We start from the raw sequence: 15549 nt of genomic DNA on the forward strand, positions 1-15549 counted from the left end.
ATACATTTGCCATGAATCCAATGGAGTTCAACTTAGCATACAAATAAAGACCTGTTACAGTAGTGTCAGTCACAGCAGTGGAAGAAAACATGCCTTTACACCCATCAGATTAAAAAAATATCCTTCATGATTAAAAAAACAAAACAAGAAACGCCAACAACAATAAATAAATAAAGGAAAGCAGAAACAAAGGTCACATTTAACCCCTAAAATGAGTTGGTGAAAAGGGCTTTACAGTTGAGCTGTACTACGGAAGCTCTTTCCACTCCCAGTTTAGCGAGGTCATAAATTATTTTCTTGCCCAGTTTGAAGTGCGGCCACCACTTTATCGCTGACTGCCCTGAAATAAATAAGCATATCAGACTGCCGAGCTACACTCCCCTTAAAACCAATGTTTCAGAGACTGTGCCGGAGTGTCAATAATCTAATTTCAAGGTCACCTGAATACATTACTCTTACAAGCCTCCTTTGTTGTGAGAGAAACAGTGGCGCCATCCCATTCTATCTATAGTAAGCTACAGAAGATAGGAAAGAGAGAGTGGGGGGGTGAAGAGATCTTCGCCTTTGATATACAACATGGGAAAGTTCTGTTTGGCCAGTGCCAGAATAATTTACTCAGTATGAATGTTCCCTTGACCTACAGTCAATACTTTCTCTCCCTGTGAAAGATAGGGGCCATTGAGGACTGCCACACCCTAGATGACACAAAAATAAATAAAGTTCTGTGTACAAAAACGTCCACCTTTTCCTGCTGTTTTCAGATCTCAGGTTGAGGCTTGTGGTACAGCTAAAAAACTCCTACAGACACTCGAGTAAGAGTGGTTTCAACAAGATGCCACCAGAAGAATGTCTTTGAGTCTCCTTGACAAAAAAAAACCATTGAAAAGCCCCTAAAAACCAACAGAAAAACTGTGCAGGAGAAACAGACCACCAGTCCTTACCAGCACTCACAACTCAAAGTACAAACAAAGACAATTTACTAAGAAAAACACGAATGGCAGCTTCTTTGGTGCTAATCTTCAGTGATGAGAAACAACTGGCCTTCTGATTTCTGATGAGTAAGCGATCCCCAGGATTTATGTCAGGACTTAAGTTGCTGACCTCAGAGTCACCTCTGTTTTTTTTATTTTTTATTTTAAAGGAGGAATTATCCTCAGAATACACACCCATACACTCATAGGGGATGTTTTATGGGTATGTAACTCCCATGAAAAACAAGCCGCCTGATCAATCTGGGCTGCAATTTCCAGCAAGAAGGAAAGAGACTTACTCAGAGGACATTTTAATCGGGTTGTGAAAATAAAATGGGAAGGGAATCTGATTTCAGAAAGCTTGTCAACACCATGTATATGATTAGATCTCTGGAGAACCACGTGGGCGGGAAAAAAAAACCAAGCATATACAAAAGGTTTCTCTGCGAATGTTCGAGAGGAAAATGTAAGAAATTAATTTTAATTTAATTAAAAATGAAAATGAAAAGTAAATAAAGACCTCTTGCCCCCACCACCACCAGACTGAAAGTTCAGCCCCCGTCATTGCTGGGTAGAGCCTTAGCTTTTCACCTCTGCAATCCCCATTTCCAATCTGACACACGTCACACACTGAACCAGTTTAGTGGGCCCCAGCTTAGCCCCCCAGGGGCACTTGTCAGCATCACAAAGCCCAGCACACAATCTGGCACAATAACTAGTGCAATTCAACAGACCCACCGGGCACGGGCCCAGGAGCCAATCGGCAGGGATTGTTAGTTCAGGATGGAGCCTAGCTTTCACAGCGCCGAGATGAAGCTCTCATACAGCTTGCACTGTTTCTCCCCGTCTTTCACTCACAAATTAACAAAATAAATGATGTTCCACTCGGATCCTGACATGTACACCCCACGCCAATCAGACGGGTTGGTGAGTAAACGGGAGCCAACAAGATTCATACTCCAGACCATAGTGTACACATACACAAACACACACAAAAACACAGGGAGAGGGAGAGTCACCAAGCTGCCCCATATACTTAAACACACTTAGATAAATCACTTCTAATAAAAATTCGTCTGACGGTTGCTCCTTCAGAGTTACATTTCCCAGACCCGATTTCCTGATGAGAAAGAACATCCTCTTAAAGGAAACCAGATGTGCAGAACTACTGGGCTAATTGAACTCCAGCGATGAGCCTTCAACAACATTGCTGGCAGAAATCTCTCCACCCATTCCAGCATTGCCTTACAGCAACACTCAGAGCACCAGCTACCATTACCATCAGCAGAGGAAACACACCACCTCCTGTTGGACCTATTTCAATCAAAACAAACTGTCCAATCTAATGTCCATGGGGAACTGTCTGACTGACACACACCAGAAAAACAAAGCAAAAACCTCATACTATTAATTTAAATCTTAAAATTTGACTAAACACGTGTGTGTATAATTAGGAATCCCAGACTGCAAAGACTGGCTTTCAGAGTGGTGGGATATTCTAGTGAAAGTGCACTCAACAGAGTTCACAAGAAACATATTTTCTGGTAATGCTCCATGCACTATTTCACAACTGTGATAGAAAGCGGCCTCCCCTACGCATTCAAGGAGTCATCCGTGCCTCGGCCTGCACTGGGCTCCTGTCAGAACATTCTTGGAGATAACAGTCAGCGTTTGAAAGGTGTAATAAACCAAAAAAAGGACAGCTTGCTTCAACTGCGTTTATGTAAGTGGGCTACATTCAGGAGGACTCTATGCAGCACTTTCTGACACTGCGTAATTGTGTTTAGTCTGGTAGCATTTAAAAAAATTGAAAAATGGCAACCCTATTAATAGCCCACACTCTGCAGCACACTGACCCACTTATTGGGAATTTACCAGACCTGTTATTATTGTCTGAAACAAACTCATTGTTCATTAACTGTCATCCACAATTATAGTTCTTTCAAGGAAGGAACACAGCGCAAGAGAACAACCGCTCATTAGTGACAGGGGGCCACTGCAATTAACCAGTAAAAGCAGTGATTTAGTGCTCCAGTTTCCAGCATTCTTCTTGACATGGGGCTGCAGTATCAATGCAAATGTGATGAGGGAGAAAAGGGAAAGCGTCATTGTGAAACAAAACAGGACAGAAAATCACAGCAGGATGAGCCCAGAAACAGTCGCAGCAAGCTCTGGCTGACTGGGGTGAGGGAGGGACGTTGTTTGCAAACAGTCCAAACAACCTACTTTGGTTCACGCACGATCACTTCCGCCCTAAACTCTCCTTTGCCTCATTCTTGGGCAGCCATTTATAAGCCTTTAAGGACAGGATCTGTCACACAGACAATGCAGGTACATGTTGTCTTCATGGAAATATAGTTCTGGTGAATCGGATGGAAATGATGAAAAAGCGGATTGAAAATCATCACTAACGGGTAGGTGAGCACAATGTGGCTTTAATATGAATTAAAAAAAAAACAAAAAAAAAAAACATAACAAATCTCTAGCTTGTCCCGTTATATTTATAGATATATATATATTATATATATATAATTTCTGTTAGTTAAGAGAAACACCCACTTGGAAACAAAAGGTTTGCACAACTCAATGTGTGGGTGTGGGGCTGAACTCATAAACCAAGGTACTCTGCACAAAGCCGTTGACCTGTATACTCCTTCTGAGTAAATGTTTGCAGCCGTTTGACACAGACTATAATTTAACTCCGGCAGCCTGATAAAGGGTGGCTGTACAGGGACTGTCACACCAGCTACAGCTCTCTGAGATACAAACAGCCATGAATATACATATAACTCACTGGACACTGGGAAATCTGTTTATATGATCCCACCCCAAAGTTGCTTGCTGTTTCTTAAAATCAGTTGACATGCCTTGAAGATTTAGAAATGGATAAGCCACCAGAGTATGTATATATTTAAAAACAAATCTATGTTTAATAGAGTCAGCTTAAGAAAAGGACATTTCTTTGTGAAAGGGGAAATGACCTCAACAGAGAGATTACTGCAAACTCCGGTTAACAATGAGGGAAGCAAATCCCCCCACAACTGAGGATATTGAGAAGCTGATGGCCTGAACAAACAGGAAAGACAGGCAACATCCTCACATGAACCCAACACACCCGTCAGTCTTCCACTGTCCCGCTATCAGCAGGCAGTATTGAGAGACAACTTGTTGCACACTAAGAGAGGAAAAATGCTGTGGTAATGACTTAATTACTACAAATTAGAGGCATATCTGGGAGCGGGGGGCAAAGGGGGCGACCGCCACCCATGATTGAAAAATGTGTGATCCAGTCAGTCCTGTTCTTTTTTCAGCCCCTCCCCTCCCCACACCTGGTCAACAAATTAGCTTTGTTGATTTTTTTTTTTTTTTTTTTTTTTGGTTGAAGTGTACTTTTTTTATATTTCTGGCAATATTTATGATTTATACAACAGCATTTAGAAAAGCTAAGAGAACAATGCTCATTCTATTCTATTTTCTGTAAAAGGCTCCCAAAAAGATGTAGGAATATATAATTCACAATACACTTTCGATCTTAATTCTCCAAGGATTCATTCATAGATTGGAAAATACCCTATAAAGGTTATAAACCAATAATCCTCATAGCATTTCCTCTTAATTCAGCATCATCTATGCAATTCCATTAATGATTCAACTCCATTTAGTTCAATCTCTATCACTTGGGCTGCCACTTCCCCTTTTCCCACAAGAAAGAATCACAAACTACGTGCCTCAGCTAGAAATACAAATGATTTGTGATTTGTGGTAATATAACAATATATTAGATAAATATGTTTTCTTTATATAAATTATTGGGGGGGTGGGGGTTTAGGGGTTGGGGGAGGAGTCCATTACCTTGTTGTCAGCCTATGAGTTAACATTCAAGAAGAAAGACGATACAAAAAACACTACATACAAGTTAGCAGGTAATGCAATTCAGTGACAAATTCCATATTCTAAATTCTATATATTTCAAGCCTAGAAGTGCAGATTTAACTTACTTCTCTCCACAAAACTAATTTCACAGCAGTACACATGTATTTATAAGGAAAGTGTGTTTGAATCCCCTTTGCCCTTGTGAAACATTTGCCGTAGTATATCATGGTGGAAACACAGTAGAAAAAGAGTGTAGAAAAGTAAAAAGTGAAGAGAAAAAATAAATCATAGTAAAACACCCAGAGGTATAAAATATCGAGGACATGCACATGCATGGTAAATCTAAGCGACAACTGCCAAATTCCCATGAAAACAACGTTATAAAACTTTTATCAAGGTTTTTACCTGTTTTGCCTCTTCCACTGATGTCCGCAGCTGTTGCATTTCCTTTTCGTACTGCTCCCGCAGATTGTCCACTTCCTGGTCATGACTGGCCACTTCTTCCTTCAGGGCCCCTTTGAGCGCTGTCAGCTCGCGCTCCCTCCTCCGCAACATCTCCTCCTGATCCTCCTTCACAAGCATCATCTCCTGGAAATCCAGCTTCAGCTGCAACATGTCCTGGAAAAAAACAGAGAAATAAATAAAGACGTTAATACGTGAAACAAACAAATAAACACCACATTAAGTCATTCCGTTGCATTTTATTTCTATTAGGAACATCTCAGGGGTCCCTGTCCCTGTACTATACCTCCAGAATAGCCTCCTTCTCCCCATCGTCAGCCCCGGCCCTCTTTGCACCGTCCAGCTCGTCGTGCATTTCAGACAGCTGGTCCTGCAAGTCTCTGATCTCCGTCTGGTACTGCTCCCTCTCCATCTTCACCTGGAAAAGCCTGCAAGGCAGCACACACATTGAGACATGCCAAGCACACCACGCCTGCCCATCCAAACCCCCTCTTTCCTCCCCACTCTCCCTGTGGCAAAATGCGATACCAAGAGGTGACAAGTGTTTGCAGTGTCAAGACCCCTTTTCTACAGACATCCCTCCAGAGCTAAATCACAGAGTCTGCATCTGTGTCCATTTTCAAAATCCTGAGTCAAGACGCATCTCTACAAGTTGGTGCTCTTGCCTAAAAGTACCATTTAAAATGACACTGCACTGCACAGGGTTCAGTGATGCAGAGTCCCTGTGAATCTATGGTGCTTTGGAGTCATCAACTATCCCCCTTGTGATCCCCTAAAGGCGACATTCCATTGTCCTCGCTTATTAGGAGAATCAACAGATCTGTTTTTTGGAGGGTAGAGGCTTATGAGATTAGTCTTCCACAAACTGGCAGGGAGAGATTCTGCAAGGGGGTCTAATCTTCATCAAAACATCACTTAACCACTCTTTGTTAAATGGATTGAGCAGGGAAGTGGGGAAAAAGGGCGAGCGAAAGAGCAGGGATGGTTTTCAATTTGCCAAAGACAGCACTGCAAGGTCTCTTTGTTCAACTTGCATTAAAATATTGTAACTGTATACAGGGGGTGAATGGCTGTGAGACATGATATTATGCAGGAAGTTCAAATGAAGTGTAGTTTGAAAAAAATTAAAATATATATAAATATTAATCTGAATGGTATATAAACAAACAGAAAGCACAGCAACTAATACGTGCAAGAGGAGCTCACAAAATGGATTGCCTATTATTGTTATTTCCAGCAGATGTCTTAGTATCTGCTCCTGCCACACAGATATAAATAGATCTGAGCACGTCTTACTCTTCCATTGTGCTCCGCAGCTCCTTCTCAGTTTTGGAAAGCTGCTCTCGAAGTCTCCTGCACTCCTCCTGGCTGCGCTCCAGATCCGTCTGCAGCTCTGTCATGTCCGCCTTGGTCTTCTCCTTGGCCTCGGTCAGGCTCTTCTGATTCTAAATGGCGACAACAGAGCAATAGCGTCAAGTGGGAGGCCTATGCTGAAGAACGGGGCTGTGCTGTCCACCAATGCCATGTTCATTTGAACACGTTGGTCCCAGCTTCTCAGAGCAGGTGGCTGGTTTACAGTAGTTTTGAACAAGTCTGGTCCTGGAGGAGACTCACAGGGGCTTGCGCTTGGCTTTGCTTTCTACCTGCTCGAATCAATAACTCATTCAATATGTAAAGTAACTTTTGTAATAGGTCACTGTTTCCAGGTCTTTAGCTATGGGGGATATTGAAAGATATCCAGGACAAAGAGTTTTTGCCAGCAGAGGTTTACACTTATCAGTCTGATAGACTAACGTGGGAACTTATACCTCAACTGCTTGTTTGGCAATAGTTAAAGATACCGTAGATACATTATTGTATGCACCTACCTTCGTTTCCTCCTCCAGTTGCTTTTTCAGCTCTGTGACCTTCTTCTCTAGCTCATTCCTCTGTTCCTGCAATAGCTTCACTTCAGCTGAGGAATCGGGGGGCTGTGGAAGGGAAACGTGCCAGACTTGCTCACTACACTGGGTCTCCGTACATGTTTGAGCAATAAGAAAGAACAAAGTAAAGTAGTGGAGCCACTTACATACTTTTCTATTCTATTCTTCATTTCTAGTGCCAACATCTCTATAGCTTAATTTTATGTACATATATACAATGCCATCTCTATAGTAGCGGGGATACTTCTGGTCTTCTTTTTAAATCTAAAGACAGCTAATGCAGAACTTGTTATTTGGATTGGCATAGAAAATAAACCATGCATATCAGTTAGTATGTATACCAGTGAAGAAGAAAAATAAATAAAAAAATGGTCAAATAAACAAAAACAAAATCTCCATCTGCCTGTTTACCTCCTTTCTGATCTCAATTAAGGCTGGGAACAATTACTTACTTTGTTGTCTGCTTGCACGCTGCCTGCAGCCCTGGACTTTAAAGTCTGAATCTTCTCAAAAACCAGGTTGACCTTCTTCTTAGTAGTGTCATCATTATCTGTGCTCCTGGAACACAGAATAAAGCTGGCTGATCAGCTCAGTGGTTTGAAAATTTGCCACCCCGTCATGCTGAAGCCTCTGAAGTTCTCAGGGGCTCCGTGGAAAACAACACCTCTCCAAGCTCTAAGCTCTCCACCACAATCGAACATCTTCAAGTCAAGACGCTGATGGGATACTTGACAAGCTTCAATAAAACCTTATGAATCCAAGGCTTGGAATTCACGGCAGAAATACATGGAACATCAATTAGGCCACACCACAAGTAAGATATTCACTATATTACATTCCTCTTATAAGATAAGGAGTATAATATGAGAAAATAGAGGACACAATGCATATCAGAAAACCTAGGACACAAGTGTGGTAGGTTTCATCCGTGTTATTTGGCAGAGGGCCAGTATTGCATGTTCCGGGGGCACTGGGGTCAGGACAAGATTTTCTCCCTAAAACCTTCATGGCATCAGCGGGTTCCTTGTTGAACTACAGCCTTCACTACTGACCCTTGCCACTGTGCAAAAGCGCAGACTTATTATATTATAAATGCGCTTTAAGAAAGGATTAAATGTAGCGATTCCGATGATGCAAGGCAAGCTGCGAGACATAAGGCAACCTTCTGTGTGGAACAGTGCAGCTATTGTAGCTTGGGGAGTTAAGGTGTCTCCCTTATTTGGCGAAGTCAAGGCTCATTTTGTTTGAGCCGTGTTACAGAAAGAAAGCACGTCTGGGAAACCAACCCGTATCTGCTTCTGCAAGGAATGTGAGAGCTACTCGGGTCAAAAAGCCATGGAAGGATATAGGACCATAATCATTTTGAATGTGATAATTTAATGATAAGGAGAAAAGAGTACACTTGCAGTGACAAGACACCGTGTTTGAGAAAAAAAATATTAGATTTTTTTTGTGCGTTGTTGATAATTAGGGTACCGAATTGCAGCTGTGTTACAATAACATTCTTCATTCAGTTCTTAAAATGTAAGAAGTATTACAATCCAAACCAGAACCTATGCTCCCTTGATCAGCACAGTATGAGTTATGGAGTGCATTCCTGTGTGTTATGAAGGATAGTGAACACACAGCTGTGAGGACTGTTCCGTTAAATGGTTCCAGGGAGTACAAAATACCTTGGTTTTTTTGATAAACACTGAGCTACAGATTGGGGGGAGAAGAATTACAACCACGTACAAAATTTAAAAAATGTTTGTATATGGATTTGTAAATACTGAGCGTCCTCCTTCAGTTTAACTGTCTTCACAGAAATAAACACCATTCTATTACCAACTGCTAGGTAACCAACCACACTTTAAGCCCTAGCAAAGGCCTGAACCCCAACCCTAGCCATCACTATAGTCTGAGGCTGGGTGCTTTCAAATCCAAATGGAGGTCTAATTTAACTGGGAACTCTCTACACAATTATTCAAAAGCAATACTCTAAAAACAACCATAATTACTGTCATCTGCATCCCTAATTATAATTTACACCTGCCAAAATTGTGATATCTCCCCTAAACATCTTCAGTTCATACAGGGATAACAATTAATAAGCTTTACACCTACATAAAATTCAGATACTTTATTCTGAATTGGGATTCTCTCTCAAGCAGCATCAAACTATAGAAGTACACTAGGCTATGGTCTCCATAAATGTTTCTTGTATGTGCCGAAAAGAACAGCTATTCTCAGAAACCTTGCCTCCAGCAGGAGCTAGTCCGTAACAAAAGAACATTTTTATCACAAGCTCCAAAACATTGTTATTTTGATGTATACGTACCCATCCTTGAGGTAATTGAATAAAATCTGTTTTGCCGTCTCTTCGTTTGTTTGTTGTGAAAGCTCTTGCTGACCTTTCAGAAGATCAGGAGTTGCCTACATGAATAAATGCATCATTAATAAATCAATTGTAACATATTATATTAAAGTGTAAAGCCCAATTACTTTATGATGCTCTATTATTAATCTTCTACAGCACATTTTATTTAACACAACTTTGAAAAGTGCTCTTTAATAAGTTGATTGGACTGAATACTAAAACTATTCAACATTTATTCATACTATAAACCATCTGAATCTTTGCTAAAACATACATTCACAACTTGTATGTATGATTCATAATGATTTTATTTAATATTGTACACAGTAGTATGTAGTATTTCAGACTATATCGGATCATACCTGTGCATCCCTTTCGTCATTAGTTTTTTTACCAGCATTCCAGGAAGATTTTGACAGAGATGAAGTTGCTATACTGGTCAGGGCCTTCACTGATCTTGCAGCTTTTTCTCCTTCATATCCCTTGCTTTCAAATGGTAGAGTAGAAGACCTGCTTAATACTGTCTTGGTACCCAGATAAACTGCTTTTCCATTGGAGGTGCTTGGAGATGAGCCCCGGTTATTGTCCTGGAAGGGAACTTTGCAAGTGGATTTGCTGACAGACGAGTTGCTGGGAAGACTGGCCTGTGGTTCTTTAGCGGCCAGGCCAGAGTGCTGGGTGACCTTCTGTTGACGCAACAGAGAAGGCCTGAGCAGGCGTTCTGTGGACCTGCCCTGATTCCTGCTAAACTCATCCAGGTAATCAGTGTCCGCTCTCATGCCAAAAGGGAAGGCACTGTCCACACTCCTGGAGCGCTTGCGGTCCTCTGGGTTGATCCTGTTCCTCCTCCCAGCCCGGCCCCTCCTTTGAGGGCTGTCCTTCCCATCGAACTTGTCGATGAGCTCGTCCACGGCGGGGATGGAGCCTGTGTCAATGTCACGGCCTGTGCCCGGCACAAAGGGGATGTACCTCCTGTTTTCATGCCGGTTGATGTTCTCAGCGTACAAGGCATCCTCCTGCTCATCCTGCAGGAACCTGTTGCTGGAGGATGTCAGGGAAGTGGCAGTGGTCGAGGAGCTAGATGACCTCCGTGACCTTGTGGACTCCAGAACCGGGCCGCTGGAATCATGCCGGCGGAGAGGGAGCACGTCAGGGCCGAGCCTCTTACGCTCCAGACTGGAATTGCTGCTGCTGACAGATCCCGGGGATTCGCCTGGAAACTTCGGAGGTTCGCAGGACACATTCGCCAGACCGGGAGACTGAGGCACAGTTTTCTCCTGCTGCGTCGGTGGACTGGGATTGGCGAAAGTCTTGCTGTCTAGTTTTGGCTTCTCTGTGCTGGATGACCGACCTCGGGAGCTTAATGGGGAGGAAACCCTAGGAATGGAACCTGCACACGTGTTTCCCTTATCCGCCAGGGAGGCAGGTCTTACTGGGAGACTGCTGTATGTTTCCAAATTCAAAGTGTTACTTTCGGGGTCGTACGGTTTTAGGATTTCGGGGTGCCTCTGAAAATTCAAAAGGGTGGATGTCTTTCTGGGCGACTCTTTGAACTCGGTGACTCCGTTGTGTGACCCACTGAATGACATTTGCTTCTGTGACCTATACTCCACGAAAGGATTCTCTGCACGTGAGGTGCTCCCCCCTTTAAAATCATACTCCTGGTAATGATCGATAAAGGAACCATCCGGATCTTTAGAGGCATTGGGGAAGCCATTCTCTGACCCATAGGGCTGGGGATCTCTCCCTCCATTGTTAAGCACCACATAGGGATGTCCATCGATTCCCTGAACCCTAATGCTGACCCCATATGTTCCAGTTCCACTGCTTTGAGATCTTGAAGAGCGGTCGTAGTGCATGTAATCTTGGTGCAAGCGGGCATCTGGAAGGCCACCAACCCTGTAAGACTCCATTGCAAAACCTCCTCTCTGGAAAGGTTTTCAGCTGCAAACAAGCACATAATCCCATTATTAGTCAGAAATAAGGTGCTATCAGATTTAATAACTTTTGTAAATGTTTTGCAATTCCAGCCACTAATGCAACTTTAAAGACTCTGCATATTTGATTATGTCATTTACTTTAATCATATTTTTAAGCCTTGAATGCTATGTTTGTTTAGCCAGCTATTCAGATCATTAAAATGCTGCACAGGATATTCCCAGAGAAAAAAGCCTTCCACTAGGATCACTCCAGCTATATCAAAGGGAAGTCAGTACTGTACTCCTGTGGCACAGAAACAACCATTTAGGCATGATTAATCTTTCAAAGGCGGGGGGGAAATTAGAGGAAGAGGGAGAGAAAGAGAAAGAAAGCGAATTACTTCATGAGAAGTAAAGAGCAGCCATATAGAGTAAATCCAACCATGTAAAAAAAAAAGTACACCAGTTCCGTGTATGATAAGCTTGAACATTTTAAGATTGAAAAGGGGGTGACAAAAAATTGTATACTAACTGGAATATTTATTCTTCAAGTCTAAAAAATCAAATATAATAGCCAAGTTTGAGCTATCTATTCTGCCAAACACCAAAACCTCGCTGCTTGCTACGGTGCTTCTGCAGGCGACACAGGGCTTATCAGAACCTCCAGAGCAAACAACAGCCAAAACTCCGCACAGGTGACAGCGCTTTGGAGAGAAGTCTTGCTCAGAGGTGCCTGTGGGTTTGTTCTCAAGGCCTCGACACTGATACTGCCTTCCCCAAGTTAGCAATAAGCTCCTGACCTGCACAGAGCCAAGGGGACATTCAAAAGAACGGCCGAGAGTTTTAATTTTTCATGCGGGGCACTGAGTGTGAAACAAAATGTTTATAAATTCAGCGATGCTTTCCCAGTAAACTGCAGGCAGCTTATTTGTAATAAATACAAAAAAATATATATATAACAACATAATAAATATGAAATGTAATCAATCTTATTGTTTCTGTGATGCATTGAATAGTAGAAAACCAGAAACACAAACTTAGGGCATACGAGGGACATTACAGGCTTTAAGACACTCACCACCAACTAATGAAACTAATCTTAAGAGTCAAAAATGGGATTCTACAGGGAAAAAGTGAGTGGCTGCATGATGTCTGGCAGGTCTTGTATAAATCACATACAAACACTTGCTGACCCCTTGGTTTGTGGCTTGTAACAGTACACCATGGGAACTAAACCTACTCCACACTAATGGGACCTATGCGTGAAAAACACTCCCATTGCATTCATCTTAAACACTGTTAAACATGTCACAGGAAAAAAACTTGCTTATAACTTTCCTAATATTTGCTTATCCATCGCAAATCTTAAATTGTTAGCAGCAACTGCACTAGCTTTGAGGTTCCGTTGAAAACTTAATTGCAGTATTTATATTTCTAGTCCAGTAACCTGCAGGAATTACACAGCCATGGCATCACTGAAGAAAACAGGGATTATAGGACAACAATGGTGTCTCTATATCAGAGCAGTTATGCTTTGTTTGCAAAAGACCTTGGAGTAATACATTGTGTGTTAAACCTTATCTTGCTACTATGTTGCCACATAATTAGATCAATCGGTTTTCCCCTAACCCCCATATCTCTGCAGCTCCTGCTCTCCCCAAAGGACTAGTACACACTGGCTTTGTAGTTTGTTATTAACTGATTGAGTTTCCCTTAATTGCATGGTTAAGAGATTAAGTCTCTCCAACATTGAAAGTTTCAGAAGACTTTCTATTATCCAAAACTGGTTCTCTGATTAGATATTTTTATGTCAATGCTTAAATCAACATTTGGATGATATTAAAACAAAATCTAAAAACAGAAAAAGTGAATAAAGGAAAAAAAAAAGAACAATCATACATTTATATTTAAGCGTATATAACCCTATACTAACATTATCACAGCTGTCCTCAATTATTTTATTATTTGAGCTTGCTTTGAGTTTTGCTGTACATGTGGTTTTATCTGTTTCGCCCACCATGAACGGCAGAGTCGTGGTTCTGGTTACTCAATAACTCTTAGACGATTTTATTGTTTATGGAGTTCTTCAAACGCATTGAAGCTTAAAGTTCTTAAATAGTTTGAATAGTAAAAAATACTGTATGAATGTGTTGATTTAAGTATGCCATTATTTGCATTTTAATGTTAGCCTTGTCTTTGGAGAATTAATTTGGCCACATCTTTGCACAAAATACATTATAAAAGTAATCATCTATGCCAGGAATTATGTTGTTTTCATGTTGATATTGTGTAAAAGCTACTTGTGGTGTTCACCTTAAAATTGAAAGCAAATTCCATTGTAAATAAAAAAAAAAAAAAAAAAAAAACTTGAAAATGTCCTATGATGAGCTAGAGTGCAAAGGCTTGGTTAAACATAAACCCTCAAAACACCTAATTTCTCATTCATCAATACTTTATGGTAATCACTGCTGTGATTATATACTTTTGAATTAATCAAATGTCCAATGGCTAACATTCATAAAGTGACTTATTCAAGCAGACTAGTATCAAGTCTGGTTCACCTCCTCACAGTTACAAGACCCAGGGCACAAAAAGCCATGCATGGTACAATATTCAGTTTGTATTACAATCTGTTGCTTGCAACTCCAAAACAGAGGCTTAGGTTTACAATATAATTATATATGTTAGATCAACTGGTACATCGACAGAAAAAGTCTGTTGGCTACTGTAATGTTACACTATTCAGACAAATGCAGATATACGATGCATGCAGGCAGTACGATATGTAATTTCAGTACAAACGTACATAGCAGGGCGTCTGAATAATGAGATCTTTATTCAGCACCTACCCTACCTACAATCTGAACTGGTATATTATGTTCATGTAATAACAAAAAGCATACGAGACAGTGACTTTATTAATTTTGCACATCATACAAAAAGGACAACATAATAGCATTAGGATAGAAATAATAATCCAAAGCAATATTGTTACTGAACTATAGACCTTCAGTAGTGTGGAATTCATTGCCTGAAATGCAGGACAACAATTTGCTTGTAAAGTGTGTATGTTTTACCATTACAATTATCCCAACAGACAAGTGTTTTTTCTCTTCACCAATGGTTATTCTCTTTCTAGCTCTGTATTGATTTCTACAAAGTCACAAGCTAATGTTTATAACTTGTATTCAAAAAGGTTCCTTAAATCATTTATTAAGTTAAATGTTAAATAAAATTCTAAAGTTGCCTCCAGTTCTTTGTGGGCGTTTATTTTTTTTAAACAGGAATAGGACATGACCATTTAATTTTTTTAAGTAGGGCAGGTAGACTTAATCTAGCATTTTGCCCTTTGGATGTATATTTATTATGAGATTTCTCAAACGTTTCCTTAATCCTGAATCATTTGAGGCATTGCAGTATTATGATGCTTAAACTATCCTGTGAACCAGCAGAAAGATATGCATGACTGACAGATACATTAACCCAGTATTCTCGTCATGACTACCATCCCTGAGACTTACATTAAATACAAAATACATTTATTGCAGCAGATAGCACCTTTAAACACTTCTTAGACTACAGCCGGTTTGCCATTGCTACAGTCCAACATTTTCCAGTGTGAAAGTCAATCTCGGACACCACATCTGTTGGCCTCCACCAAAGCTAATAAAACAGTCGTTTTTAATCACCTTTGCCTCCACAAAGACAGGAAACAGGCTGATTAAACAGCCAAAGGGGCAGCTGGTAATATACACAAAGCCACTGCGTCTTCACAGCTGGGACAATAATGTTCTATCTGAATATTTTCAAGAGTTAAAGTACAATACTGGCCATATGTACCACCTGAACCAACTGCCATGATTTTGCAGAGGGGCCCAATATTCCACATACAAGTGAGAGATGATGAGTGAGAAATTATTAATTTTGTAGAGCAAAATAGATTATGCCATTACAGCTGGCAAATACTGTTTGTGTAACCTGTGAGTAGGCCATAGCACAAACCTGCACTGGTGTGGATTGGAAGGGATGATACCTGACTATGC

The 15549-nt window shown here is 41.0% G+C and overlaps 1 protein-coding gene across 1 annotated transcript in view; it reads right to left on the bottom strand.

Annotated features, from left to right (window-relative positions):
• Window positions 1-15549, bottom strand: part of cgnl1 (cingulin-like 1) — a 42774-nt gene that overhangs the window by 23232 nt on the left and 3993 nt on the right. The window contains exons 2-8 of the mRNA XM_066701320.1: window positions 9950-11531; window positions 9549-9643; window positions 7681-7786; window positions 7175-7276; window positions 6603-6751; window positions 5593-5734; window positions 5250-5462 (exon numbers count right to left, since the gene is read on the bottom strand). Of these exons, the coding sequence (XP_066557417.1) occupies window positions 5250-5462; window positions 5593-5734; window positions 6603-6751; window positions 7175-7276; window positions 7681-7786; window positions 9549-9643; window positions 9950-11500 (2358 nt within the window). The 5' untranslated portion in view covers window positions 11501-11531. The remainder of the gene's footprint in view (window positions 1-5249; window positions 5463-5592; window positions 5735-6602; window positions 6752-7174; window positions 7277-7680; window positions 7787-9548; window positions 9644-9949; window positions 11532-15549) is intronic.

The sequence above is a fragment of the Amia ocellicauda genome, chromosome 4 (genome assembly GCF_036373705.1).
Source record: "Amia ocellicauda isolate fAmiCal2 chromosome 4, fAmiCal2.hap1, whole genome shotgun sequence".
Lineage (NCBI taxonomy): Eukaryota > Metazoa > Chordata > Actinopteri > Amiiformes > Amiidae > Amia > Amia ocellicauda.